Source organism: Mustelus asterias, chromosome 6 (genome assembly GCF_964213995.1).
Source record: "Mustelus asterias chromosome 6, sMusAst1.hap1.1, whole genome shotgun sequence".
Classification (NCBI taxonomy): domain Eukaryota; kingdom Metazoa; phylum Chordata; class Chondrichthyes; order Carcharhiniformes; family Triakidae; genus Mustelus; species Mustelus asterias.
In genome coordinates this window covers 80,923,657-80,951,420 of record NC_135806.1, presented here as the reverse complement: position 1 = coordinate 80,951,420, position 27,764 = coordinate 80,923,657, and the positions used below count along the sequence as shown (strand labels likewise).

Here is a 27,764-nt window from a genome sequence, read left to right as displayed (position 1 = left end):
TCTTCCTCCAAGAGCATCATCCTGTTCCACTCCTCTCACCTTGTATCATTATGCAGTGCCGCTCAAGTCCTATTCATCTGCCTCAATCTCTTCACTGTGTGGCTCCTCATCCTTGGTCATTTCAATCTTCATCTCAGCTCCATTTTCCCTCTCTTTTTCTGAATTTACCACCTTCCTGTCCTCTTTAAACGCATCTCTCCACTAACACAAGCTGTGCTGCCCACATTCAGGGCACTTTGCACCGCAAGAAAGAATGTCATTCGTTGAGCTTTGGGATTGTGAAAGGTACTACTTAAACGCGAGTGGCTGGAAACACTGCTCTTTCTGACAAGAGATTAAAAGCAGGCTGAACAAGTTCAGGTGGTTTCAAAGTGACCTATGTCTTTGCAAGCTAGAGATTGCAGTGGAGAGCAATGGGCGCCAGCCTGAAGCAGCAGCAGCAGAAGCTAACCCTGCTTCCCTCTTGGTCCATGAACAATGCCAGCACTCTGTGCCTGAGGCCCTCCCGTCTCCGTGGTAACAGGAGGGGGGGTCACGTGCTGTCCTCCGAGCTCTCGCGAGAGTTGGCACTGTGTCAGCAAGATGGTGGCTGGACGTTGCGAGCGGCGTCAGTGAGGAGTAGCCCGGAGGACAGCGGCCATCAGACACGTCAGTAGGCAGTGAGCGGGCTCAGAGCGGCCCGGTGTGTGGCTTACCCCTCTCGGACAGGTGTCATCGTTGCTGCCCTGAGATGAGCCGGGGGCTCGGGAGCCGGCCGGGAGGGTGAATCTTTTGCTTCGTTGGCCGGGGCGGTTAAGGGAACGGGAGGGACGCCAGCGGGAAGATGAATCTTCACCAGGTCCTGACCGGCGCTGTCAACCCCGGGGACAGCTGCTTCTCGGTGGGCAACATCGGCGATGAACCGTTCACGGTGAGTGCGGCCGGCCGGCCGGGAGGGAGCCGGGCAACAGGCTGACCAAGCCGGGCAGGGGAGTGGGCAGTCTGAATATCCGCAGATAGTGTGTGTGTGTGTCCCGGGGTCTGTGTGCAACTCACGGCGTTTTGCAGCGGTGCGCAGCCTCAGGAGCCGGTACACAAGTGTACACACGTCCTGCCCACAGATACTCAACAACTAGTCAAGTACACGGGGCAGACTCGGCTCAGGTTGAGTTCGGATACTCGCATTCCTTCCATCAAAATGTTATGTAGAGCCATCTTCTTTGGAACATGCGACTTTTGTTCGAGGTGATCACACCTGTTGAAGCTGGTCTATATGTATTCACAGTAAGAAGTCTCTCAACACCAGGTTAAAGTCCAACAGGTTTATTTGGTACTTACTGTGTTTACCCCAGTCCAACGCCGGCATCTCCACTATATGTATTCAACCAGTTCTTGGGAATCTTGTCGTCTTAGTGGAGTGTCTGCATGAAAATATTTGTGGCGTCAGTTGACTCACATAGGTAATGTAACCAAGTAACATCCCCACAATTGCTGAACTTAAAATATTTGCTGTTAAGTTTGTGACTGAATAGGAGGCCCTAGGTTAAAGTCATGAACTGTGCCTTGTTACTGTATCTTGGTTGGGAAACGGCAATAGGCCAAAGCATAAGTGTGCTGCTATGAAGGTCGGAGATCCAAGATAAAAATTGCATACGTGGATGTCAAGTCACGAAAGAAAGTGTTACACTTGTATTGTGCTTTTTATGACCACTGGATGTCTCAAAACACTTTACAACTAATGAAGTATTTTTGAATTGTAGTTGTAATTTTTAAAAATGCGGCAGCCAATTTGCGCACTGCAAACTCCTCAAACAGTGCTGTGATCAGACAACCTGTTTTTGTGATGTTGATTGAGGGATAAATATTGTCAGGACACTGGGGCCACTCCTCTGTACTTTGAAATATTGATGTGAAGATTGAACAGAACTCCCACTCACCTGATGAAGGAGCAGCGCTCCGAAAGCTTGTGGCTTGTGCTACCAAATAAACCTGTTGGACTTTAACCTGGTGTTGTGAGACTTCTTACTATGAAATATTACTGTAGGATCTTTTATGTCCACTCAGTTTAACATCTCCCCTGAAAGACAGCTCCTCCAAAGGTTCAGCATTCCCTCAGTATTGTCATCATCCTTGATGTTTTGTGCTCAAGTCTTGAAGAGGGATTTGAACTTGGAACCTTGTGATTGACTCAAAAGCAAGAGTGCTATCAACTGAACCACTACTGACTGCTAACCTGATGGTAATTTAGAGTTACGTTGTAGTCATGTCGGTGGCATGCCAAAAGATGCCAAGAACTCCTGGAACTTTTATTTTAGGAAAGAGAAAATTGGAGGAATTTCAAAACCTTGGTAATGGCATGAATAATTGTAAATGTGACAATTTTGATTGTTCCTAAACCTTTTGGGTGGGATTCTCCCCAAAAAATTCTAAGTGTCGAATTTGCATAGAAACTGGAGTTTAATCACGCTAGTTTTTTCAGTGGGAATTTAAAAAAGAATCTCCCATTCTCTGTGCACTGCAGAGTGCACTAGCTTGAATCATGTTAAAAATCAGTGGGTGGGGCTTATCTCCATTGGAGAGGCTGGCAGCATAGCACTGTGCGGGCCTCTGCACATGCACTGATCTGTCAGCGCCGAGATCGCTGCATGAGCAGTGGCCCCTGTCTGCTGGCCTCCCAATTGCTGGCCAACTCCATCACTGTCGAGCTCCGCGACCCCCACAATGATGGCTGTGCGACCCCCCCCCCCCCCCATCCCATGGCCCGATCGCTGGTCTACCCCTCTCCAGCAGTCCAGGCTGCCCCCACCCAGGTGGCCAGCCCTGATTGCTGGCCTCCTTCCCCCACCAATCCTGACTACAGAGTGGCAGCAGGACCTTGATTGCCCCCTGGGCATTGGCACTTTGCCCCTTGGACAGTGCCAGAGGGCCCAGGCTGGCACTGCCATGATGGTAATGCCTGGGGGCAATCTCTGATGCCTGACCCTCTTGGGGGGGTCACAATTGCCGCCCCCCCCCCACCTCTTCACTCCAGCAGTGTTGGGCCTGTCTGTGTTGTTTTCAATCTTCAAGTGATTTTTTTCTGACGGTATGCTGCTGATGGATGGTCAAGAATATAGTAAGAAGTTTAACAACACCAGGTTAAAGTCCAACAGGTTTATTTGGTAGCAAAAGCCACACAAGCTTTCGAGGCTCTGAGCCCCTTCTTCAGGTGAGTGGGAATTCTGTTCACAAACAGAACTTATAAAGACACAGACTCAATTTACATGAATAATGGTTGGAATGCGAATACTTACAACTAATCCAGTCTTTAAGAAACAAAACAATGGGAGTGGAGAGAGCATCAAGACAGGCTAAAAAGATGTGTATTGTCTCCAGACAAGACAGCCAGTGAAACTCTGCAGGTCCACGCAACTGTGGGAGTTACAAATAGTGTGACATAAACCCAATATCCCGGTTGAGGCCGTCCTTGTGTGTGCGGAACTTGGCTATCAGTTTCTGCTCAGCGACTCTGCGCTGTCGTGTGTCGCGAAGGCCGCCTTGGAGAACGCTTACCCGAATATCAGAGGCCGAATGCCCGTGACCGCTGAAGTGCTCCCCAACAGGAAGAGAACAGTCTTGCCTGGCGATTGTCGAGCGGTGTTCATTCATCCGTTGTCGCAGCGTCTGCATAGTTTCCCCAATGTACCATGCCTCGGGACATCCTTTCTTGCAGCGTATCAGGTAGACAACGTTGGCCGAGTTGCAAGAGTATGTACCGTGTACCTGGTGGATGGTGTTCTCACGTGAGATGATGGCATGTGTGTCGATGATCCGGCACGTCTTGCAGAGGTTGCTGTGGCAGGGTTGTGTGGTGTCTTGGTCACTGTTCTCCTGAAGGCTGGGTAGTTTGCTGCGGACAATGGTCTGTTTGAGGTTGTGCGGTTGTTTGAAGGCAAGAAGTGGGGGTGTGGGGATGGCCTTGGCGAGATGTTCGTCTTCATCAATGACATGTTGAAGGCTCCGGAGGAGATGCCGTAGCTTCTCCGCTCCGGGGAAGTACTGGACAACGAAGGGTACTCTGTCCACTGTGTCCCGTGTTTGTCTTCTGAGGAGGTCGGTGTGGTTTTTCGCTGTGGCGCGTTGGAACTGTTGATCAATGAGTCTAGCGCCATATCCTGTTCTTATGAGGGCATCTTTCAGCGTCTGGAGGTGTCTGTTGCGATCCTCCTCATCCGAGCAGATCCTGTGTATACGGAGGGCTTGTCCGTAGGGGATGGCTTCTTTAATGTGTTTAGGGTGGAAGCTGGAGAAGTGGAGCATCGTGAGGTTATCCGTGGGCTTGCGGTACAGTGAGGTGCTGAGGTGACCGTCCTTAATGGAGATGCGCGTGTCCAAGAATGCAACCGATTCCGGAGAGTAGTCTATGGTGAGCCTGATGGTGGGATGGAACTTGTTGATGTCATCATAGAGTTGTTTCAGTGATTGTTCACCATGAGTCCAAAGGAAGAAAATGTCATCGATGTATCTAGTGTATAGCATCGGTTGAAGGTCCCGTGCGGTGAAGAAGTCTTGTTCGAACCTGTGCATGAAGATGTTGGCATATTGAGGTGCAAATTTGGTCCCCATGGCTGTTCCGTGTGTCTGGATGAAGAACTGGTTGTTGAAGGTGAAGATATTGTGGTCCAGGATGAAGCGGATGAGATGTAAAATTGCATCTGGAAACTGGCAGTTGTTGGCGCTGAGCACTGAGGCCGTTGCAGCAATGCCATCGTCATGGGGGATGCTGGTGTAGAGTGCTGAGACATCCATTGTGACGAGGAGCGCTCCTGGTTCAACTGCTCCATGTGTGCCGAGTTTCTGTAGGAAGTCCGTCGTGTCGCAACAAAAGCTGGGGGTTCTTTGTACAATGGGTTTCAGGATGCCCTCGACATAGCCGGAGAGGTTCTCGCACAGGGTCCCATTGCCCGATACGATGGGACGGCCGGGTGTGTTTGCCTTGTGTATCTTCGGGAGGCAGTAGAGATCTCCAACACGGGGAGTACGTGGGATGAGAGCACGGAGGGTGTTCTGAAGGTCCGGATCAAAGGTCTTGATCAGAGTGTTGAGTTGACGGGTGTGTTCTTTGGTCGGATCTTTTGTCGCGACACGACGGACTTCCTACAGAAACTCGGCACACATGGAGCAGTTGAACCAGGAGCGCTCCTCGTCACAATGGATGTCTCAGCACTCTACACCAGCATCCCCCATGACGATGGCATTGCTGCAACGGCCTCAGTGCTCAGCGCCAACAACTGCCAGTTTCCAGATGCAATTTTACATCTCATCCGCTTCATCCTGGACCACAATATCTTCACCTTCAACAACCAGTTCTTCATCCAGACACACGGAACAGCCATGGGGACCAAATTTGCACCTCAATATGCCAACATCTTCATGCACAGGTTCGAACAAGACTTCTTCACCGCACGGGACCTTCAACCGATGCTATACACTAGATACATCGATGACATTTTCTTCCTTTGGACTCATGGTGAACAATCACTGAAACAACTCTATGATGACATCAACAAGTTCCATCCCACCATCAGGCTCACCATAGACTACTCTCCGGAATCGGTTGCATTCTTGGACACGCGCATCTCCATTAAGGACGGTCACCTCAGCACCTCACTGTACCGCAAGCCCACGGATAACCTCATGATGCTCCACTTCTCCAGCTTCCACCCTAAACACGTTAAAGAAGCCATCCCCTACGGACAAGCCCTCCGTATACACAGGATCTGCTCGGATGAGGAGGATCGCAACAGACACCTCCAGACGCTGAAAGATGCCCTCATAAGAACAGGATATGGCGCTAGACTCATTGATCAACAGTTCCAACGCGCCACAGCGAAAAACCGCACCGACCTCCTCAGAAGACAAACACGGGACACAGTGGACAGAGTACCCTTCGTTGTCCAGTACTTCCCCGGAGCGGAGAAGCTACGGCATCTCCTCCGGAGCCTTCAACATGTCATTGATGAAGACGAACATCTCGCCAAGGCCATCCCCACACCCCCACTTCTTGCCTTCAAACAACCGCACAACCTCAAACAGACCATTGTCCGCAGCAAACTACCCAGCCTTCAGGCGAACAGTGACCAAGACACCACACAACCCTGCCACAGCAACCTCTGCAAGACGTGCCGGATCATCGACACACATGCCATCATCTCACGTGAGAACACCATCCACCAGGTACACGGTACATACTCTTGCAACTCGGCCAACGTTGTCTACCTGATACGCTGCAAGAAAGGATGTCCCGAGGCATGGTACATTGGGGAAACTATGCAGACGCTGCGACAACGGATGAATGAACACCGCTCGACAATCACCAGGCAAGACTGTTCTCTTCCTGTTGGGGAGCACTTCAGCGGTCACGGGCATTCGGCCTCTGATATTCGGGTAAGCGTTCTCCAAGGCGGCCTTCGCGACACACGACAGCGCAGAGTCGCTGAGCAGAAACTGATAGCCAAGTTCCGCACACACAAGGACGGCCTCGACCGGGATATTGGGTTTATGTCACACTATTTGTAACTCCCACAGTTGCGTGGACCTGCAGAGTTTCACTGGCTGTCTTGTCTGGAGACAATACACATCTTTTTAGCCTGTCTTGATGCTCTCTCCACTCCCATTGTTTTGTTTCTTAAAGACTGGATTAGTTGTAAGTATTCGCATTCCAACCATTATTCATGTAAATTGAGTCTGTGTCTTTATAAGTTCTGTTTGTGAACAGAATTCCCACTCACCTGAAGAAGGGGCTCAGAGCCTCGAAAGCTTGTGTGGCTTTTGCTACCAAATAAACCTGTTGGACTTTAACCTGGTGTTGTTAAACTTCTTACTGTGTTTACCCCAGTCCAACGCCGGCATCTCCACATCATGGTCAAGAATATGCCATTGATTCAAAATTTGCTCAACTGAAAGGAGACAGAACTAGGGAGAACTTGGCATTTTATGAATGAGTTGAATTTTAAAAATGCTCAATTAGTACAGATCGCTAATAGTGTTATCAGGGTTTAAACAAAAAGCATTATTTTGTGTCACAAATGCAGTTATTTCAAATGTTCATTGAGTATAATGTAGCAACTAATAATTCAGACTTTTCAAACATTCCTTATAATTTGCAATGAAATCTATTTGACAAGGTGTTACTTCACAGTAACTACTGGAAATGCTGATCAAATTGGGCTTTATCTAAGTTATTGTTTTGTCACAACTGGGAAAAATATAAATGTGCAACAAGTTTTAAGCAAATAGTGCAAAGTTTGGGAGGGGAAGAAAGAACAAAAGGAAAGTTGTGGTGGGGGGAGAGTAGGAGAGATTAAATGACAAATGAGATGCTGGTGCAAGACAAAAGGACATGGTAATGGGACAAGTGAAGAAACAAAAGATTGATATGGCGGGATATAAAGTGATAGTTTATGTATTACTGTGAAAATCTAAATAGGAATGGAAGAATTACCAGCCAGTCCTGTCTGGGGGGAAAAAATGGAGTTAGAGGTTATAATCTAAAACTGTTGAATTCAATATTCGTTCCGGAAGGCTGTAAAGTACCTGATTGAAAGATGAGATGCTGTTTATTGAGCTCGCGTTAAGCTTCATTGGAACAGTGTAGGAGACCAAAGACAAAGAGATCAGAGTTGAATGGAGAAATAAAACGACGAGTGACTGGGAGCTCGGAGTCGGCCTTGCCAACTAAACAGAAGCGCAAGAAATGAGACATGGTTCTGTCAGCCACAATGTAGGGGAAACTTCGGCTAAGAAAACTGAAGGCATATTGGAAGTACTATAATGGGAGGTGGTATTGCTTAGAAACAAAGTAAGATGAAGTGTGGGCAAAGTAAATCTATACTGTTTCAGATGGGTTCTAGCTAATGGATCATTGACAAAAAGCAGGCTGATCTCTGGATGTTCTCTTCAGATCTACAGCCTCTCACTTCAGGTCCCCTGTATCCCTTCTCATGGTGAATTCTCGCCACCTCGCAGTGGAGTGACTCATGTTGGAAGGGTGAAGCAAAGCCCATTGTGGCATAGAAGGTGATAATTTTGGTTGATATGGCATAATGGTAACGCTGTGTGGATTGCGGTAAAAAGTAAATACTGTCAAGAACCTGTATTGACCATCCGCTGCAACTGCCAAGTCACCCAGATGTCTTGGATCCTTTTTACATCTGAAATCATGCAAAAACAGCCGAGAGTGTGTGAGCAGCAACTTGCTTCTGCCACTACTTAAATTCCTTAGCATAGGTTTAGCTGGTAAGTGTGAACCTGTGATACTTCAGTGAAGCTAAATATAACCTTGAACAATAGCACCTCTTTTGGGTAAGCACTGATCCACTTTCAGGATTCGACATTAAGTTTGACAGTTTCAGATTGTAACCATTATCCTTTTTTTTGAATGGCAAGTGTTGATCATTCTTTTCCCATTTATCACTCTTCTAGACCCATACTTTGTCTCTTGTCCCATTACTGTCCCTTTTGCCTGGCATCATCATCACTTCTGCCATTTAATCTAACTCACCTTCCACACTATTACAGACATTCCCTTCTGTTTTTTGTCCCTTTTTCCTTGCCTCTACTCTATACTTGCTTAAAACCTGCTAGAATGCTCGTCTTCTGTCAAAATAGACTGGGATCTCCTTTTTGCCAAGGTGTGTTCATGCAGTCAAGGGACATGCATTGTTGCATTTCCCAGTTATCCAAAACCTCCAACTCCTGTTGACTATGCAAAAAACACAACTTTTCATAAGACAACTAGATCGCTCCTTGAACAAAAGCAAAATATTATGGATGCTGGACATCTAAAATAAAAACAGAAAATACTGAAAATATTCAGTAGGTCAGGTGGAGAGAAACAGATCAACAGTTTCACGTTGATGACCTTTGACAATTGGTAAAGGTTAGATGTATCAATTTTTAAGTAAGTACGGAGGCAGGAAAAGGCCATCAACATGAAATATTAACTCTGCTTCTCTTCACAAATGCTGCCTGACCTAAGTATTTCTAGAATTTTCAATTATTTCAGATTTCCAGCATCTGTCGCATTTTACTTTAGAAAGATAATTTTCCTTTCATATATCAATGGGAGGCTGCCAGTTGGTATAATGTATTTATAATATTTTTGTGTGAGAAGGAATCCGATAACAGAAATGCAGTACTCCCTCAGTTGACTGCACTTCCTGAGCAGTCTTTCAGCAATATGAAAGCATTGTTTACCAAAACAAGACAGCAGGTCTGTAAATCTGGCATTGGTTTGCAATGAAAACCAATCCTTATTCCACGTTGCAGGTTCCTTCTACACTTCCGGAAATTTCAGATAAGCTTCTGATCTTGCACCCTAGGCTGTTTTTTGCTTCAGTTGCAGGAAAATTGTTTGTTTTAATTAGAAAATGAATCTGATTATAAATAAATCTCTGGCAATTAAAAAAAAGATGAATAAGTGGCTGGGTTTAACATTGTTCTCTATAAAAACCTAATTGTAATTATAGCATCTTTTCATAGGTTTATATTTTGTCTTGTGTTGATTTCTGCATTGTTAATGTAGTGCATGAGCAGTTGTCTTACACTGTCAGGTCTCTAGTGGGACGTTTTGTGTTAAAGGTGGTTTGCATTAATGCAAGTTGTTATTGGGACCAACACCAAACTAAAAAAGGATGAGATTGCTGCCTACTGTTTGCATTATCTGTTTGCAAGGTGGCATTAAAGGAATGTTAATATACATAATGCTAAAGGAGTAAAAGACCTCTTAAGTGTAACGTTGATTCCATAAAGTTTTAATGGAGGTGAATAAGTATTAGAAAACAGAAAAAAAACCATTCAGGAAATGGGGTTCAGCAGTTTACTGTTATCTAGATTTGTCACCAGTACGATGGGTCGAACAGCCTCTTTCCATGCAGTGAATGTTGCAATGATTACATTTTCTAAAGAAGTATGGCCAGCTATGCAAATATTTTAATTTTCCAGAAATATTAAAATGCAGAATATAATAGCTTAAACAGTGATCATGGTGATTTGAGCAGCTAGCCTTGAGTCTGAGTCCTAGCTAACAGCCCTCCAGAACAACCTTATTTCAGTAACTTTTCTCTTTTGGCTGATCAAGGGAAGAAATGGAGCACTTTCTTTTTGGAACATCTGGTATTGATATCAAATGCTCTTAGGTCAGTTTTAATACAATTGGATATAGAGTACAGTTTCTGCGCTTGAGCCTCAAGCTTAAAAGAGCCCACTCCATTTGTCATTTTTACAGTATCGACTATAGTGCTTCTCCTTTGTAATTTGTAATAAAGTCCCAAACTAGGAATAGTTTGTGTCCATGCTTAATGGAACTGAGTAGACTTTCATAGTCAGTTTGGACTAAATTTACGGCACAGTGGTTAGCACTGCTGCTTCACAGCTCCAGGGACCTGGGTTCGATTCCCGGCTTGGGTCACTGTCTGTGTGGAGTTTGCACATTCTCCTCGTGTCTGCGTGGGTTTCCTCCGGGTGCTCCAGTTTCCTCCTACAGTCCAAAGATGTGCGGGTTAAGTTGATTGGCCATGCTAAAATTTCCCTTTAGTGTCTTGAGATGTGTAGATTAGAGGGATTAGCGGGTAAATGTGTCGGGATATGGGGGTAGGGCTTGGGTGGGATTGTGGTCGGTGCAGACTCGATGAGCCAGATGGCCTCTTTCTGCACTGTAGGGTTTCTATGATTTCTATGAAGCCTGGATGCCTAAGGTGAAACCAGTGGTCAACCCATTTTGAAAATATTTTCTTGATGAAAAATAATCTATGCACCTGTGGGAATATTCTTAAATTCTGTGGTAGAAATTATTTCACTTGAGTTAATTTGCCCAACTTCTTGCATTGATATTTACACTGACATTGACTATGATGTTCAATTGAGTAGTCATTCACAGCATGTTCAACCGAGACAGTAAAGTTTTCCCAAGGAGAAAGGAGATTGGTCTTGAGGTCCATTCGGAAATATTTTACAAGATATTAATACTTAGAAAAGACTAGGACTGACAGCCATACAAAGAAGCTAGTTTAAGATAATTGGAATAATTAAGTGCTAAGTAGCATCCAATTCCATGGTGAGTGGTGAGCTCTTTTCATCAATCTTCTCAAATGGAGACTCATCATAGTCCATGTGTACATTTTGTCCCAGGGATAAGCACAAGTAGTGAGCAGTAGAGCCTTTTGCAATGAGGGAATTCTCAAAATTTGTAAAGTGCTTGGTCATTAGGGAATTGCCCTAGATCCTGAGGAAAAGAGGCAGAAAACAGGGCATATCTTTAGAAGCCCCGTTAGTACAGAAGCTGCATTTGACAGCAAATATTATCCATCATTTCAAAAAAATTGAGAAATGAAATTTGGAAATCATATATATCTGTAAACCTAAGGGCTCTAATAATTCTACTGGCGACTTTTTTAACTGCTTTCATTACACGGGAGACAATCTGGCTCCTCTTTTCCTCTCGCCTGTTCCACAAGGTAGGTTGAAAATGATAGTTGAGTCCTGCTGCTTGATGAAACAGCATGTTAAACTACAGGTATAGATAATTTAGGAATCTGTTACTTGGGCAATAACGAAGAGGATGTAACTAATATTTTGTCCTTCTCCATGAGCAGTTTCAAAACCAGATGCTGTTAAATCAATGACTGCTGCAACTTAAATGTTCACTAATCTCTTAACAAATGTGTGAACATTTGTTGTTAATTGTCAAGAGACTTGAGCAGATGCAGCTAAGGAATGCCTGTTTGTTTCCTTTTTGGTGGCGAGTGGCAAGTACCAGAACACTCTGATTATATTATTTTTGTAAATTATTGTGAATTACAATGTAATTACAATTACAGGTTGTTGACTTATTGCATTATATTCATACAATTGCAACATCTAATACAAATCTGTTACTGAGATACAGAAGTTAAGCCTAAGAATGCTTTGTTGAAAGTACTACTGTATTTTATGAGGACGAAAATGTGCTGAATTCTTGATGTATGTCCATACACATGTCTTTTTAATTTTCTGCGAGTTCATGAGGTTGAGTGTTTGCTGTGCTTTGTGATATTACCAGTTGGAAGGGTGTTGAAGGGGCTTTGTAGTAAACAATGAAAAATATAACTCTGGACTGTCATGACAACTATTGCAGAGCTCGGAGGTCCTGGGAAGCACTGGGGTGCCGCTGAGTATTTTACACTCCCTGCTCATCGTGGTGTCATCCAGAACCAGAGTATAAAATAAGGATCACTTTATATATGTGTGCTTAGCCTGTGCTATTGTATTAAAGACACGGTGTCACAATCATTTTGCTTTCTCAATTTTTTAATTGTTTCATGTGATGTGGTATCGCTGGCTTGGCCAGCATTTATTGCCCATCTCCAGTTATCCTTGAGCCAGGTAGTGGTGCATCGTCGGCTTGAATCAATGTAGTCTGTGTGGAATTGGTGCACCATAATGTTGTAATTGAGGGAGTTTCAGCATTTTTACCTAGCAATGGTGAAGTTCCAAAGAAAGCTAATAGAATGTTATCATTTATTGTGAGAGGAATTAATGACAAAAGTAGAGAGGTTATGCTTTGGTTGTACCTGGAACTGGTGAGACCACGTTTGGAGTACTGTGTACAGTATTGGTCTCCTTATTTAAAGAAAGGTGTAAATGCATTAAAAACAGTTAGGAGAAGATTTACTACTCCAATGCTAGGAGTGAACAAGTTGCCTCATTGGGAAAGGTTGGACAGCTTAGGCTTGAATACACTGGAATTTAAAAGAGTAAGAGGAGACTCAATTGAAATCTTTAAGATCCTGAGGGATATTGACTGGTGTAGTGAAGATGTTTTCACTTGTGGGAGAACCTAGAACTAGGGGTCTCCACTTTAAGATAAGGGGTCACTCATTTAAAACAGAGATGAGGAGAATTGTTTTTCTTCCTGAGGGTTGTGAATCTTTTGAAACTCTCTTCCTCAAAGGCCAGTGGAAGCAGAGTCTTAAATGTTTTTATGGCACAGCTAGAAAGATTATTTATTAACAAGGAGTAAAATGTTATCGGCAGTAGGCAGAAATGTGGGGTTGAGATTATAATCAGATCAGCCGTGATATTGAATGGCGGAATAGGTTTGTAATGCCAAGTGGCCTACTCCTCCTCCTCCTCATTCATGTTTGTTACGGGATGGGGTGGGGATGGGGGGCACCAGCTGCTCTCTTCCTCCGAGGTGTTAGAAGTCACGCATGATATGTTGTTGCAATGCATCTGTGGAAGCTGTGCTAAACAAGCAGGCTGATTTGTCCTTGATGATGCTGAGTCTCCTGAGTATTGTCAAGCAAGGTGATTGAGGCGGACACGCTGGGATCGTTTAGGACTTATCTAGATAGCCACATGAACAGACTGGGAATAGAAGGATACAAAAGAATGGTCTAGTGGGCACATGAGCGGCGCAGGCTTGGAGGGCCGGAGGGCCTGTTCCTGTGCTGTATTGTTCTTTGTTCTTTGTTTTGTTCTTTGTATTGTTGGAGTTACACTACAGGCAAGTGGAGAGTATCACACATCTGTTTTGATCTTAAATGGTAGAAAGTTTTTGGGTAGTCAGGAATGAGTCACTTGCTGCTGAGACCCAGTCTCTGATTGTTCTTGTAGCCATAGTATTTGTGTAACTGGTCCAATTAAGTTTCTGCTCAGTGGTCACCCCCAGGATGTTGGTGAGGTTCCAATGGTAGTGATTTTGGAGAGGTGGTCAGACTGTCACTCGCTGGAGATGCTCATTGCCTCACTTAGACGACGGACTGTTCATTTTTAACATCAAGGTTCAAAGAACTTGATATTTGTACCAACTGTCTTGCCTTTGGTAATTGTTCTTTTTGTTGTCTTTAAGGCGGAATACTTACACTGAACAGTTTAATATAGGTAGAGTTGCATCAAATAAAAGTTTCTTGGGAAAACATAATGTCTGATTAGCAACTCATTCTGGACACAAATCCATGAATGCCTGTAATTCCTACCTCGGCTAAATGGTTTCTTTTATTTGAGCGTTGACCATAATTGTTGACTAGATATTTGGACGCTATTACTATAAATGTTGCTCCTCTCTTTGCCCAGTAGCAACATAACCCACTGATTTGTTGCTTGGAAGTTTATTATTACTCTAATTCTGATAAAAGGATGTATTTGAAATTGTAACTGCAAGTTTTTTCCACAGTCTAAATAGGGGATTTCGTGGTACACGATCTCCAGGATACAATGCAGCTACTAAAATCAGTTCTCTAATGGGACTAGGGAAACAGATTACTTTTTGATATCTGACCTTCTTAATTCTTCATCAATCTCTTGTGATCCTTTATTGAAAATACTTGACAGTATGTTTTCTATATAGTGTAATTGCAAAAATGGCATGAGAACATGGATGGTATTCATGTATTCATATGTAGTGATTTAACTGCATCCAAAGGATGAAAGTCACAAATAATTTAACAATTGCTTTGGTAATATTGAATTTAATGTTTGTCTATTATGAAGTGCTACAACTGGTTTTAAGGTTGTGTAACCTGTTCTTCAGGTTAAAAGGTGATATTGTTGGAAGAACTCAATTCATTACAGTAATGAATGTGATTCTGTAATTTAGCTATTTGATGGATAAGGCTGACGTGACGTTAACTAACTAGTTACTCATGCTGGCGATTAATTTAAAATTGGAACCTTGACTCTACTGGAAACTCATAAAATTGGATTCACCTTTGTTTACATTGTACATTGGCTGATGAGTATTTTTAAATGTGAACTATAGAGAATTGAATATGATGCAATTGAAGTTGATTTCCTGGCAACCAACCCGTTGTGCGTTTTCGGTTATATTTTACCACAATGCTTCCAATGAGTGAAAGGGATCGCTTGTTTTGAAATGCATGTACTGTGCTGCAGCTTTTTTGAACTGTATAGATGCTAATCACTGTGCACGATGTGAAGAAATTACAATTTTGACCACAAGGAAAGTAATATTAACTTGGTTTATTTGGTCATAGATTTGCACTTGCTAAGATTCAGTTGCTACCCTATTAATATTGCATATAAAAATTATGCTTCAAGCATTTCAGAAGTATCCTGTTGCAACAATAAAATCTTATTTCCTCATAGCTAATATATTATGTATTCAGAGGACATAGGTGAAAACTGCTGCTAGATGTGTTAGTAACCACAAACTATGTCCTAGTACCATTAACAAATATTGATGCAATAGTGGGAAAGAGATCAAAAATAATTGTAAAGTGGAGTCCACAACCAGATCAGCCATATTCTTATTGCATGGTGGAGCTGGCTTGAAGGGCCAGTTGCTCCTAAGTCCTTTGTTTCTGTTACAAACTGGAGGGGGCTGGGGGGAGGAGTTTAATTTAAATGACACTAATTTCTCTTCTCACCCGCCTGTAAACATCCAGAAGATGCATTGCAGCAACTCACCAGGACACTCCAGACAGCACCATACAAATCCATGACTGCGACCAGCACAAAGGACGAGAGCAACAAATACATGGGACCACCACCACCTGGATATTCCCCTCCAAGTCACTGATCACTTCCTTCACCGTCGCTCAAAATCCTGGAACTCCTTCGCTAACAGCACTTTCTGTACCCCATACCATAGGGACTGCAGTGCTTTAAGACCGCAGCTCACCAGCACCTTCTTGAGGGCAACTATGGATGAGCAATAAAGGTTGGAATGGCAGCAACACCCACATCCAGTAAATGAATTTTTAAAATCCTACATGTTCTTTAATTGGGTCGCTACTTGATATAAAATGGAAGGCTGTTGTTTAGCAAGAGCTTTTAGCACAAGCCAGAGAATAACACTTGTCATTTGTACAAATTTTTCATATTTGACCTCTGAAAAGCAATTATCTTTATGTGGAACTTCCTGGTGAATGCCTCTACAAATGTTTAAGACTACGTTCACTCAAAGAATGCTGTGATTGTTTCAGTCACATGAAGATTGTATTTGACTGCAACAGCTAACAAGATGAACAACAAAACTAAACTCCCATAGGAATTATTGAGTCACTGGTACCGTTGAGATTGTCCAAAGGATAGTCAAGTTTATTATTTTGACATCAAGCATGTAGCCATGGTGGCATAGGAATGGATCTGGGAGGTGGACATCTCACAAGAACTTGAGGTTAAAAGGGGAGGTGTAACTTCATTGCAGTGTTAATGTAAGCCAACTTGTGACGAATAAATAAACTTTAAACTTTAGGTGACTGGAGCTTTGAATGGATAGGGAGCATTTCTTGAGATATCCTGAGACCAGTGGGACTTGGAAGAGAAGTTGAGTGGTCATCATTTGGTGGGAATAGGATCAAGGTAGCAGGAGTTGGGTGTTATGGATAAGGTGAGCTTGGTGAGGGCATGTGAGGATAAAGAAGAAAATGTAGAGAAAGAGGAGAGTTCAGTTCTGTTCTAGGGTGGAGGAGAACCTTGGATGTCTTGTTCGGTGGTAGGAAATGGCCAAAGTGGCTGGATGGATTGTCCCAATCTTAATGGCAAGGAAGTCCATGAGCTCTTTGCACTGGTTGGTGAGAATGGAAGAGGCAGGGAGAGGGTTTGAAGACTGTAGTGTGGAAAAGAAGCTATAAATTATCGAATGTGCTAGGATGATTCAGAAATTGTTTCGGTAGAGAGAACAGGACCTGACCTACCAGAAACAAGAAATTTTTGGTTGCTCCTCAACAAGAATGGAATCGAAGGCCTATTGTGTGTGGCTACCCATCCCACCTCTGGTCAACGGGATCCTTTCTTATTTTTCCTCAACATCCCTCAAGCATTTATCAGGTGAGGCATCTAAAGATAGTATATAGCTTGAGTTCCCTCAGTTCAGTGCAACACATTTTACCTAAATCCCACTGCCATCAAGGGAAAGATGCCAATTGAGAACATAGTAATGTGCGTTTCACTATTCCACCTGACTTAGTGAAGATGCTTGCATCTAAAAAGCTATGTACAGAACAAATATCATGATCACAATTCATCAAAATATTGTTTACTTCTACTTAGCATGGTTACAACACAGGAGGAAGCCATCAGTTCTATGTCTGCCTGCTCACTGAAAGCAGCCCAGTATGCCTCATTCCTTTGCCTTTTCCTTGCAGCCCTGTGTGGTGATTATCCTTTTTAAAGATCCGTCTGCAGAGCATGGGTTACATGACCTGGGGAACCAGTCGGGGGGCAGGATGATGGGTCACCCTGGTGAGCTCAGGTTTCCTTCTCAGGAGCTGACTGTGCAACCAAGAGACTGCAAACCTCTCTTTAGTTTTAACCTGAAAATAAATGTGTTTGTTTTCCCTTAACTGATGAACAATAATTATTACACCCCACAAATTGTTTCCTTTCGGAGAATTATCACATTCAATTTTGAAAGTCATGGTTAAATCTGCCTGCACCACACTCAGAGCATTCCAGATTCAAACTGCTTACAAAAGATTTTTCTCATGTCACCTCAAGTTCTCTCAAGCCAATAACTCTAAATTGATGACTTCTTGTTCTTGGCCCTTCCACCAATGAAATCAGTTTCTCTCTTATCTATTTTGCCCTGACCCCTCATTTCATTCTCAGACTACCACTTAATGCACACCCAAGTTGCTCAGGGAAGGGGCTGGAGTATTCTTCTTGAAAGTGGACAGCTGAATGGCTTGTTTAGCTTCTTCAAAGGGCAGTTAACTAATTCAGGCAACAATGACACGTTTCCTTCCCTAAATGATATCAGTGAATTAGATGGGTTTTGAGAAACAAACCAACATCTCCAAGATCACTTTGATACCAGCTTCATAGAATCCCTACAGTGCAGAAGGAGGCCATTCAGCCCATTGAGCCTGCACCAACAAAGTCCCACCCAGGCCCTATCCCCACGTAGTTACCCTGCTCGTCTTCCTGACACTAAGGGGCAATTTAGCATGCCCAATCAACCTAACCCACACATCTTTGGAGTGTGGGAGGAAATCAGCACCCAGAGGAAATCCACACAGACATGGGAAGATTGTGCAAAGTCCACACAGACAGTGACCCGAGGCCGGAATTGAATCCGGGTCCCTGGTGCTGTGATGCAGCAGTGCCAATCACTGTGCCACCGTGCTGCCCAAACTTGTTTCTAGATTTTTTTAAAAAAATGCATTATTCTCAAACTTTTATTTGAACTTGCAGTCTTTGGAGTATTAATTCATGACTCTGGGTTACTAGCCCAGTAACATAACCATTTCAATAGCACTATGGTGATTGAGGAAGTTTCAATGTGAAACCTGAGTTGAACTGTCTACTAAACCTTTCAAAACTACATGTTGCCACAGAGCATGGTGGCACAGTGGTTAGTACGGCTGCCTTACAGTGCCAGGGACCTGAATTCGATTCCTAACTTGGGTCACTGTCTGGATGGAGTGTGCACGTTCTCCCTGTGTCTGCATGGGTTTCCTCCCACAATCCGAAAGACGTGCTGGCTAGGTGTTGGCCATGCTAAATTCTCCTTCAGTATACCCGAACAGACGCTGAACTGTGGCGACTAGGGGATTTGCACAGTAACTTCATTGCAATGTGAATGTAAGCCTACTTGGCACACTAATAAACAAACTTTAAAAAAAAAAATTTCTTTGTTTTCGTGAATTCTGTCTGTCCATTATGATGCATCCTATTGCAGAGAGCCTGGTGGTGTTTGACATAAGGGAGGGGGGGCTTGTTTTGGCAAAGTTGAGGAGGGGGCTTTGCAGTAGGTATGCAATATCCTATTAATTATCATCATCCTATAGAACTTCCTTTGTTCCAAGAACTGAGGGAGTTTTGTGTATTTTGATATCTGGCTGGTTCTGCAGATGATGGTATAATCTGCAAATACTAGAATGTTGATTACCTATATCTGGAATAAGAGTTTAAAAGTTTTGGGCTATTTTTCAATGTTGCGCCTTAAGCTGCGTATCCAGCGAATTAGTATGTTTTGACCTTCAGAAACACTGAAGATCATTGTATTGTTGCAGTATGACCTCTTGTTTTGGTCACCTGACTTTCTGGCTACAACCTACTTAAGCTGCACATAAAAGTCTTCTCATGTCCCCTTAGATTTATGACATTTCTATCTCTTAATTTAGCTGAGTTCAGGTCTTTTCTCACAATTTATCTCACTAAACCAGTTCTAACCTCTTGTTTAGAAATGGCATACAGCTACATATGTTCTGTTTGGGAAAATATTATTGACAACAGTCAGTGTTGTTGGTGCTATTTGTTACAACAGTAAATGGGTGCAGTAATTGTTACTGTCCTTGGAGAACTGGTATTAACATTTGTTTTATCTGTCATTTTGGATATACATTGCTTATTCAAAGCATTCCCTAATTTTTTCAATTTTTAGAAAAGATAAATATTTTTCATTTCATTTCTTCTCCCCAAGCATGCTATTGGATAGTAGATCAGTATTTTCCATACATGAACCTGAATAATAACTGTAGATGACAGGTTGTTGGGGAGGCATCACAACCAAGCTTGGTTTTTTTCTAAAAGCAGAAAACTTTGGATGCTGGCAATCTGAAATTAAAACAGAAAATGCTGAAAACACTGAGCAGATCAGGCAGCATCTGTGGAGGGGAAAACAGAGTTAATGTTTCAGGAAAAGTTAGAAATGTAGTAGGTTTGGTTCTTTTGCTTATTATTTGGATATTTTCCAGCAGGGGTCTCTGTCTCCCAGCCTACTCGTAATCTCAACTGAGATGCTTTAGGTTGCCAGATGCTTGGCCATTTCATGGTTCATCTTCTGGAAGGGATCTACAGTGATTTGTTTTCAGGGCATTTTTTTATTCATTTGTGGACAGGGGCGTCCGCTGCCTGGCCAGCATTTATTGCCCATCCCCAGTTGCCCTTGAGAATGTGGTGGTGAGCTGCTTTCTTGAATCGCTGCAGTCCACGTGCTGTGTGTTGACCCACAATGTCGTTAAGGAGGGAATTCCAGGATTTTGACTCCGTAGCTGTGAAGGAACTGTGATATATTTCCAAGTCAGGATGGTGAGTGTCTTGGAGGGGAACTTGCAGGTGATGGTGTTCCCATGTATCTGCTGCCCTTGTCCTTCTAGATGGAAGTGGTCATGGGTTTGGAAGGTGCTGTCTAAGAATCTTTGGTGAATTGCTGCAGTGCATCTTGTAGATAGTGCACACTGCTGCTACTGAGTGTCGATGGTGGAGGGATTGAATGTTTGTAGATGTGGTGCCAATCAAGCAGGCTGCTTTGTCCTGGATGGTGTCAAGCTGCTTGAGTGTTGTTGGAACTGCACCCATCCAGGCAAGTGGGGAGTATTCCATCACACTCCTGACTTGTGCCTTGTAGATGGTGGATAGGCTTTGGGGAGTCAGGAGGTGAATTACTCGCTTCAGTATTCCTAGCCTCAGACCTGCTCTTGTAGCCATTGTGTTTATGTGGTGAGTCCAGTTGAGTTTCTGGTCAATGGTAACCCCAAGGATGTTGACAGTGGGGGATTCAGTGATGGTAACACCATTGAATGTCAAGGGGCGGTGGTTAGAGTGTCTCTTATCGGTGATGGTTATTGCCTGGCATTTGTGTGGCGCGAAAGCTATTTGCCTGGATATTGTCCAGGTCTTGTTGCATTTGAACATGCAGTGCTTCAGTATCAGAGGAGTTGCAAATGGTGCTGAACATTGTGCAATCATCAGCGAACACCCCACCTCTGATCTTATGATGGAGGGGAGGTCATTGATGAAGCAACTGAAGATTATTGGTCCTAGGACACTACCCTGAGGGGCTCCTGCATAGATGTCCTGGAGCTGAGATGACTCACCCTCTACAACCACAACTATCTTCCTATGTACCAGGTATGATTCCAACCAGCAGAGGGTTTGTCCCCTGATACCCATTGATTCCAGTTTTGGTAGGGCTCCTTGATGCCACACTCAGTTGAATGTAGCCGAGCTGTCAAGAAGCTCAGTACTTTGGATAAGCCAGAAAAAAATGTCTTGGTCCAGAAAACATGCTACCAGGTGGATTGGACCAGTTTTTGCAAGAGAACTGCCAACTTGACACCATCTCAGTGTGGTTGTGTTGGTAAACCAAACTGTAATGTGAAAAGTACTTTGCACCATTGCAAAACATGCAGTTGAACTGCCCCATCACAATATTGACAAAATGTAATGTCTTTTGCTCAACATCTGCTCATTCAAGGAAATATTTGTGCCCCATGTTTATTGCTTTTTACTCCATTTAAAACAAAGTTGGAAATTTGTATGCTACTTTGAGGTACTTAAAGCCAACTGATTTAGATTGTATTGGTTTATTTTTGATATGGCCTGGGCAATACAAGAGCACAACATATTGGAGAGCTTGCACTTCATTGTTGGAGCAAACATGATTGCTACTTTTAAAATCAGCAGTTATGTTTGTGCATGCACACAAGCCTATTGGTATGGTTTTCTGTACAGTTTTCCAGGGCAGTAGATGTGCAGTTTTAACGATGATTAATGCAAGATATTTGGTACATAGGTATGTTTGCCAAAATATAAATTGTCAGCTGGTGGCTGTTCGACAGTAGAAATAAGTTCAGGTTTGTAAAAATTTATGATCTCTTGGAGACCAACAAAACAAAAGAACTGAATTTATTGAAAGATCCCAAAAATCATTGAACGACATTTCACTTTTTTAACTTTGACAATTAAACCAAAATCAACAAGGTTAAACAGGAATTAATAGCAAATTGTGATCAACATAAACTATAAATTACACTTGAAATTGCAGATACAGCAAAGGTAGCTTCTCAGATTAATTATGGTGTGGAGATGCTGGTGTTGGACTGGGATGGACAAGATGAGAGGTCACACGACACCAGGTTATAGTCCAACAGGTTTATTTGAAATCACAAGCTTTTGGAGCGCTGTTCCTTCATCAGGTGAAATGGAGAGGCTCGCAGACACAGAATATATAGGCAAAGTGACGATAGCCCAACACACTCTCAGGTAGTCAAGAATGTCAGTGGATAAATACAGACAGTGTAATGCAGTGTAGGCCTGATGAATAACAAATCTTTACAGATAATCACGAATGTTAATAGATAAGTGTAAGCAGTTAAGTATAATCACATTGTGTAAAGTGTTGACAGGCTGTATAACGTGAAGGGATGAACTAAGAACCGATAATTTAAGGCACAGAGATAATTACAAATGATCAAAGAGTAAGATAGTGCTAAACACTATACAAACTAATTCAGGCAGAATATGGGTGGGGAGATAAGAAAAAATAAGGTCACAGCCACTGTTTCTGTTAATTCTGCCTGAATTTGCATTATTTTTCTGAGCTCCCCACCCAGCTCCAGCGTTTGTGTTAATCTTTTTTCAGCTGCTCTTTTCATGCAAAACCGAGTTATGGGCCTGTTTTTGCACCAGCTGGGGTCACCTGGGCCTGTTTTAAGTCCCACTTTGAGTCACTGGATCGCGGGTTCCCATGCGCAAGCCAAGTGCAGGAACCACCGCCCGACCACAGGGAACAGCAGCCTCACTGTCATGCAATCGCTCCCTGAACATTCCCTAGACACAGGCTGCCTCTTCGTCCAAAATGCCATTGGAGATCCATAGTGCAGTGCAATGCCTGCACTTGCACACCTGCCATCTTCAGCCGGCAGGCTTGTGCTGACTCCACAGACAATGGCATCAGATATCATTGCACTTTTCAGTAGAATCACTGCTTGTGAATTAAATAGATTAAAGGGTTGGCATTTGAATCATCTTGACTAAATATGAAAATGCAAGGAATATTTCTTATGATACTATATGTTTGATATTTGGTATTTGTGTAAATTTACTTTTAAACACCTCTGTCCACACTGCAATAAGTAGGATAGCTTTAGAATACATAGGTTAGTTTTAGATGAAGATTAGTTTTAGATGGAGAATTAAAAATGTAGTTGGAAAATGGTTCCTGTGAAGCTGTAGAACGATGTTACCATCATATAGGACCATGAAGGGCACTATGGTTGGGGTTAACAACTTTGACAGTGAATGCATATTTCTATGCATTTATCCACCAGGGCCATATGAAAAAATTTCAAAGCATCACTGGTTTACTGACATTGCAAGAATGCACAACAGAAATATTAGAGCTACTGTAACATTTTTAGATGACATTTTTATACTAAGCCTAGAGCTTTGGTTATAATGTCGTAAGATCTGAATAGTAAATTCTTATTTTTAGATGTTTAAAAATAGCTATAAATACAATTACGTCTCTGATTTAATATTTTTATTCATTTATTGGATGGCCAGCATTTATCGTCCATCTATAATTGTCCTGCAGTCTGTGCGGTGGAAGTATTCCCTTGGTGTTGGATAGTGACACGGTATTCTAGGACCTTGACCCAAAAGAGATGATTTCCAGGTCAGGATGGCGTACGACTTGGAGGGGTACTTGCTGGTGGTGTTCCCAGTGCTAGGTAGTAAAGTTTGTGGGTTTAGAAGGTATTGTTGAAGAAAATCAGTATGGAGTCGAGAGTCAGAGTGATGCAACAGAAACAGGCCTCTTGACCCACCATGTCTACGCTGGCCATCAAATACAATCTATACCAGTACCACCTACCAGCACTTGGACCATTGTCTACTATGCCATGGCGATTTAAGTGCATGTCCAGATGCTTCATAATTGTTTCGCGTGCATCTGCCTCCACCACCCTCTCAGACAAGTGTGTTCTATATTTCCACTACCCTTTGGGTGAAATAATGTTTCCTCCGATATTCTCTAAACCACTTATTCCTCACCTTAAACCTATGCCCTCTGGTCTTAGACACTTCTGCCATGGGGAAAAGATTCTATGATCTACCCTATCTATGCCTCTCATAATTTTGTATACCTCTATTAGATCCCCCCTCCGTATCCTCTGCTCCAAGGAAAAAGAACCCAGCCTATTTTCAGTCTCTCTTCATAGCTGAAACTTTCCATCCCAGGCAACATCCTGGTGAATCTATTCTGCACCCTCTCCAGTTCAATCACATCCTTCTGATAGAGTAGCGACCAGAACTGCACACACTACTCCATCTGTGGCATAGCTAGTGTTTTTATACGGTTGCACCAAGACCTGCTCCTATATTTGATGCCCTGACTAATAAGGCAAGCATTTTGTGTGCCTCCTTCACCAACCTATCTACCTGTTCTGCCATCTTCAGAATCTATGGACTGGTACACTAAGGTCCCTTTGTTCCTTAATACTCCCGGAGGACCTACCATTCATTGTGCATATCCTACCCTTATTAGACCTCCCAAAATGCATCACCTCAAATTTATCAGGATTAAATTCCATCTGCTATTACTCTTCCCAATTTACTAACTGATCAATATCCTAAGACTATCCTTCTCTCTATCAACAACCACACCATTTTTTGTGTAATCTGCAAACTTACTAACTGTACCTTTTTATATTCACATATTGCTGTCTACAAATATCAAACAGCAAGGGTCCCAGCACCGATCGCTATAGTGCCACCGCTGGTCACAGGCTTCCAATCACAAAAGCAGCCCTCCACTATCACCCTTTGCCTCCTATTAACAAGCCAATTTTGGATCCAATTTGCCAATCTGCTTGGATCCCTTGGGCTCTAACATTTTGGACCAGCCTTCCACGTGAGCCCTTGTCAGAGGCCTCACTGAAGTCCACGTAAACAACATCAACTGTGCTACCCTCATCAATATATTTAGTTACATTTTCAAAAAACTCAATTAAATTGATCAGATTGATCCCACCAACAAATCCGTGCTCACCGTCCTTGATCAATCCCCGCCTTTCCATGTGTTGATTAATCCTGTCCCTCAGAATTTTTCCCAATAATTACCTTACCACTGACGTTAGACTAACTGGCCTGTAATTACCTGGCTTGTCCCTGCTGCCCTTCTTGAATTAAGGTACCACATTAGGTATCCTCCATTCATCTGGCACTTCCCCTGTGGCCAGCGAAGATTTAAATATCTCTGTCAGGGCACCTGCAATCCCCTCCATTGCCTCCCAGAGCAGAAGGTGTGCTTCCTTTCTTTATCAGACCCTCGATATCACTTGACATCCAGGGTTCCATGGACTTGCTGCGTTGCCTTTCTCACTATTTCGCTTTTAAAAGACTCTCACTTTCTAAATGTAGATTTACCTGCAAGTAGCTGCCCCCAGTCTACATTTGTCAGATCCTGTCTAGTATTGAAATCGGCCTTCTCCCAATTCAGATACTTGATTTCTGGACTATACTTACCCCTTTCAATAATGACTTTGAAATTTAATAGAGTTATGGTCACTATCCCCAAAATGCTCACCCACTGATGCTTTGACCATTTTCCTGGCTTCATTCCCTAGGATTAGGTCAAGCACATTCCATCCCTGGTAGGACTATCTGGCATAAAAAGCTCTCCCGGATACAGTTAGAACATAGAACAGTACAGCACAGAACAGGCCCTTCGGCCCACGATGTTGTGCCGAGCTTTATCTGAAACCAAGATCAAGCTATCCCACTCCCTATCATCCTGGTGTGCTCCATGTGCCTATCCAATAACCGCTTAAATGTTTCTAAAGTGTCTGACTCCACTATCACTGCAGGCAGTCCATTCCACACCCCAACCACTCTCTGCGTAAAGAACCTACCTCTGATATCCGTCCTGTATCTCCCACCACGAACCCTATAGTTATGCCCCCTTGTAATAGCTCCATCCACCCGAGGAAATAGTCTTTGAGCGTTCACTCTATCTATCCCCTTCATCATTTTATACACCTCTATTAAGTCTCCCCTCAGCCTCCTCCGCTCCAGAGAGAACAGCCCTAGCTCCCTCAACCTTTCCTCATATGACCTACCCTCCAAACCAGGCAGCATCCTGGTAAATCTCCTCTGCACTCTTTCCAGCGCTTCCACATCCTTCTTATAGTGAGGTGACCAGAACTGCACACAATATTCCAAATGTGGTCTCACCAAGGTCCTGTACAGTTGCAGCATAACCCCACGGCTCTTAAACTCCAACCCCCTGTTAATAAAAGCTAACACACTATAGGCCTTCTTCACAGCTCTATCCACTTGAGTGGCAACCTTTAGAGATCTGTGGATATGGACCCCAAGATCTCTCTGTTCCTCCACAGTCTTCAGAACCCTACCTTTGACCCTGTAATCCACATTTAAATTTGTCCTACCAAAATGAATCACCTCACATTTATCAGGGTTAAACTCCATTTGCCATTTTTCAGCCCAGCTTTGCATCCTATCTATGTCTCTTTGCAGCCTACAACAGCCCTCCACCTCATCCACTACTCCACCAATCTTGGTGTCATCAGCAAATTTACTGATCCACCCTTCAGCCCCCTCCTCTAAGTCATTAATAAAAATCACAAAGAGCAGAGGACCAAGCACTGATCCCTGCGGCACACCGCTAGCAACCTGCCTCCAATCCGAAAATTTTCCATCGACCACCACCCTCTGTCTTCGATCAGACAGCCAGTTACCTATCCAATCGGCCAACTTTCCCTCTATCCCACACCTCCTCACTTTCATCATAAGCCGACCATGGGGGACCTTATCAAACGCCTTACTAAAATCCATGTATATGACATCAACTGCCCTACCTTCATCAACACACTTAGTTACCTCCTCAAAAAATTCTATCAAATTTGTGAGGCACGACTTGCCCTTCACGAATCCGTGCTGACTATCTCGGATTAATCCGCATCTTTCTAAATGGTCGTAAATCCCATCCCTAAGGACCCTTTCCATCAATTTACCAACCACCGAAGTAAGACTAACCGGTCTATAATTACCAGGGTCATTTCTATTCCCTTTCTTAAACAGAGGAACAACACTCGCCATTCTCCAGTCCTCTGGCACCATCCCCGTGGACAGCGAGGACCCAAAGATCAAAGCCAAAGGCTCTGCAATCTCATCCCTTGCCTCCCACAGAATCCTAGGATACATTTCATCAGGCCCAGGGGACTTATCGACCTTCAGTTTATTCAAAACTGCCAGGACATCCTCCCTCCGAACATCTATTTCCTCCAGCCTATTAGCCTGTAACACCTTCTCTTCCTCAAAAACATGGCCCCTCTCCTTGGTGAACACTGAAGAAAAGTATTCATTCATCAGCTCGCCTATCTCTACTGACTCCATACACAAGTTCCCACTAATGTCCGTGACCGGCCCTAACCTCACCCTGGTCATTCTTTTATTCCTCACATAACAGTAAAAAGCCTTGGGGTTTTCCTTGATCCGACCTGCCAAGGACTTCTCATGTCCCCTCCTAGCTCTCCTAAGCCCCTTTTTCAGCTCATTCCTTGCTAACTTGTAACCCTCAATCGAGCCATCTGAACCTTGTTTCCTCATCCCTACATAAGCTTCCCTCTTCCTTTTCACAAGACATTCCACCTCTTTTGTGAACCATGGTTCCCTCACTCGGCCATTTCCTCCCTGCCTGACAGGAACATACCTATCAAGGACATCCAGTATTTGTTCCTTGAAAAAGTTCCACTTTTCATTAGTTCCTTTCTCTGACAGTTTCTGTTCCCAACTTATGCCCCCTAATTCTTGCCTAATCGCATCATAATTACCCCTCCCCCAATTGTAAACCTTGCCCTGCCGTACGGCCCTATCCCTCTCCATTGCAATAACAAAAGACACCGAATTGTGGTCACTATCTCCAAATTGCTCTCCCACAACCAAATCTAACACTTGGCCCGGTTCATTTCCCAGTACCAAATCCAATGTGGCCTCACCTCTAGTCGGCCCATCCACATATTGTGTCAGGAAACCCTCCCGCACACACTGCACAA

General features: G+C 43.5%; 1 protein-coding gene across 7 annotated transcripts in view; it reads left to right on the top strand.

Annotated features, from left to right (window-relative positions):
• The first annotated feature begins 558 nt into the window (after nt 1–558).
• dmxl1 (Dmx like 1) overlaps nt 559–27,764 on the top strand; it is a 185,849-nt gene continuing 158,643 nt past the window's right edge. For all 7 annotated transcript variants that reach the window (XM_078214619.1, XM_078214618.1, XM_078214617.1 and 4 more), the window contains exon 1: nt 559–910. In XM_078214619.1, coding sequence (XP_078070745.1) covers nt 824–910 — 87 coding nt within the window. In that variant the 5' untranslated portion in view covers nt 559–823. The remainder of the gene's footprint in view (nt 911–27,764) is intronic.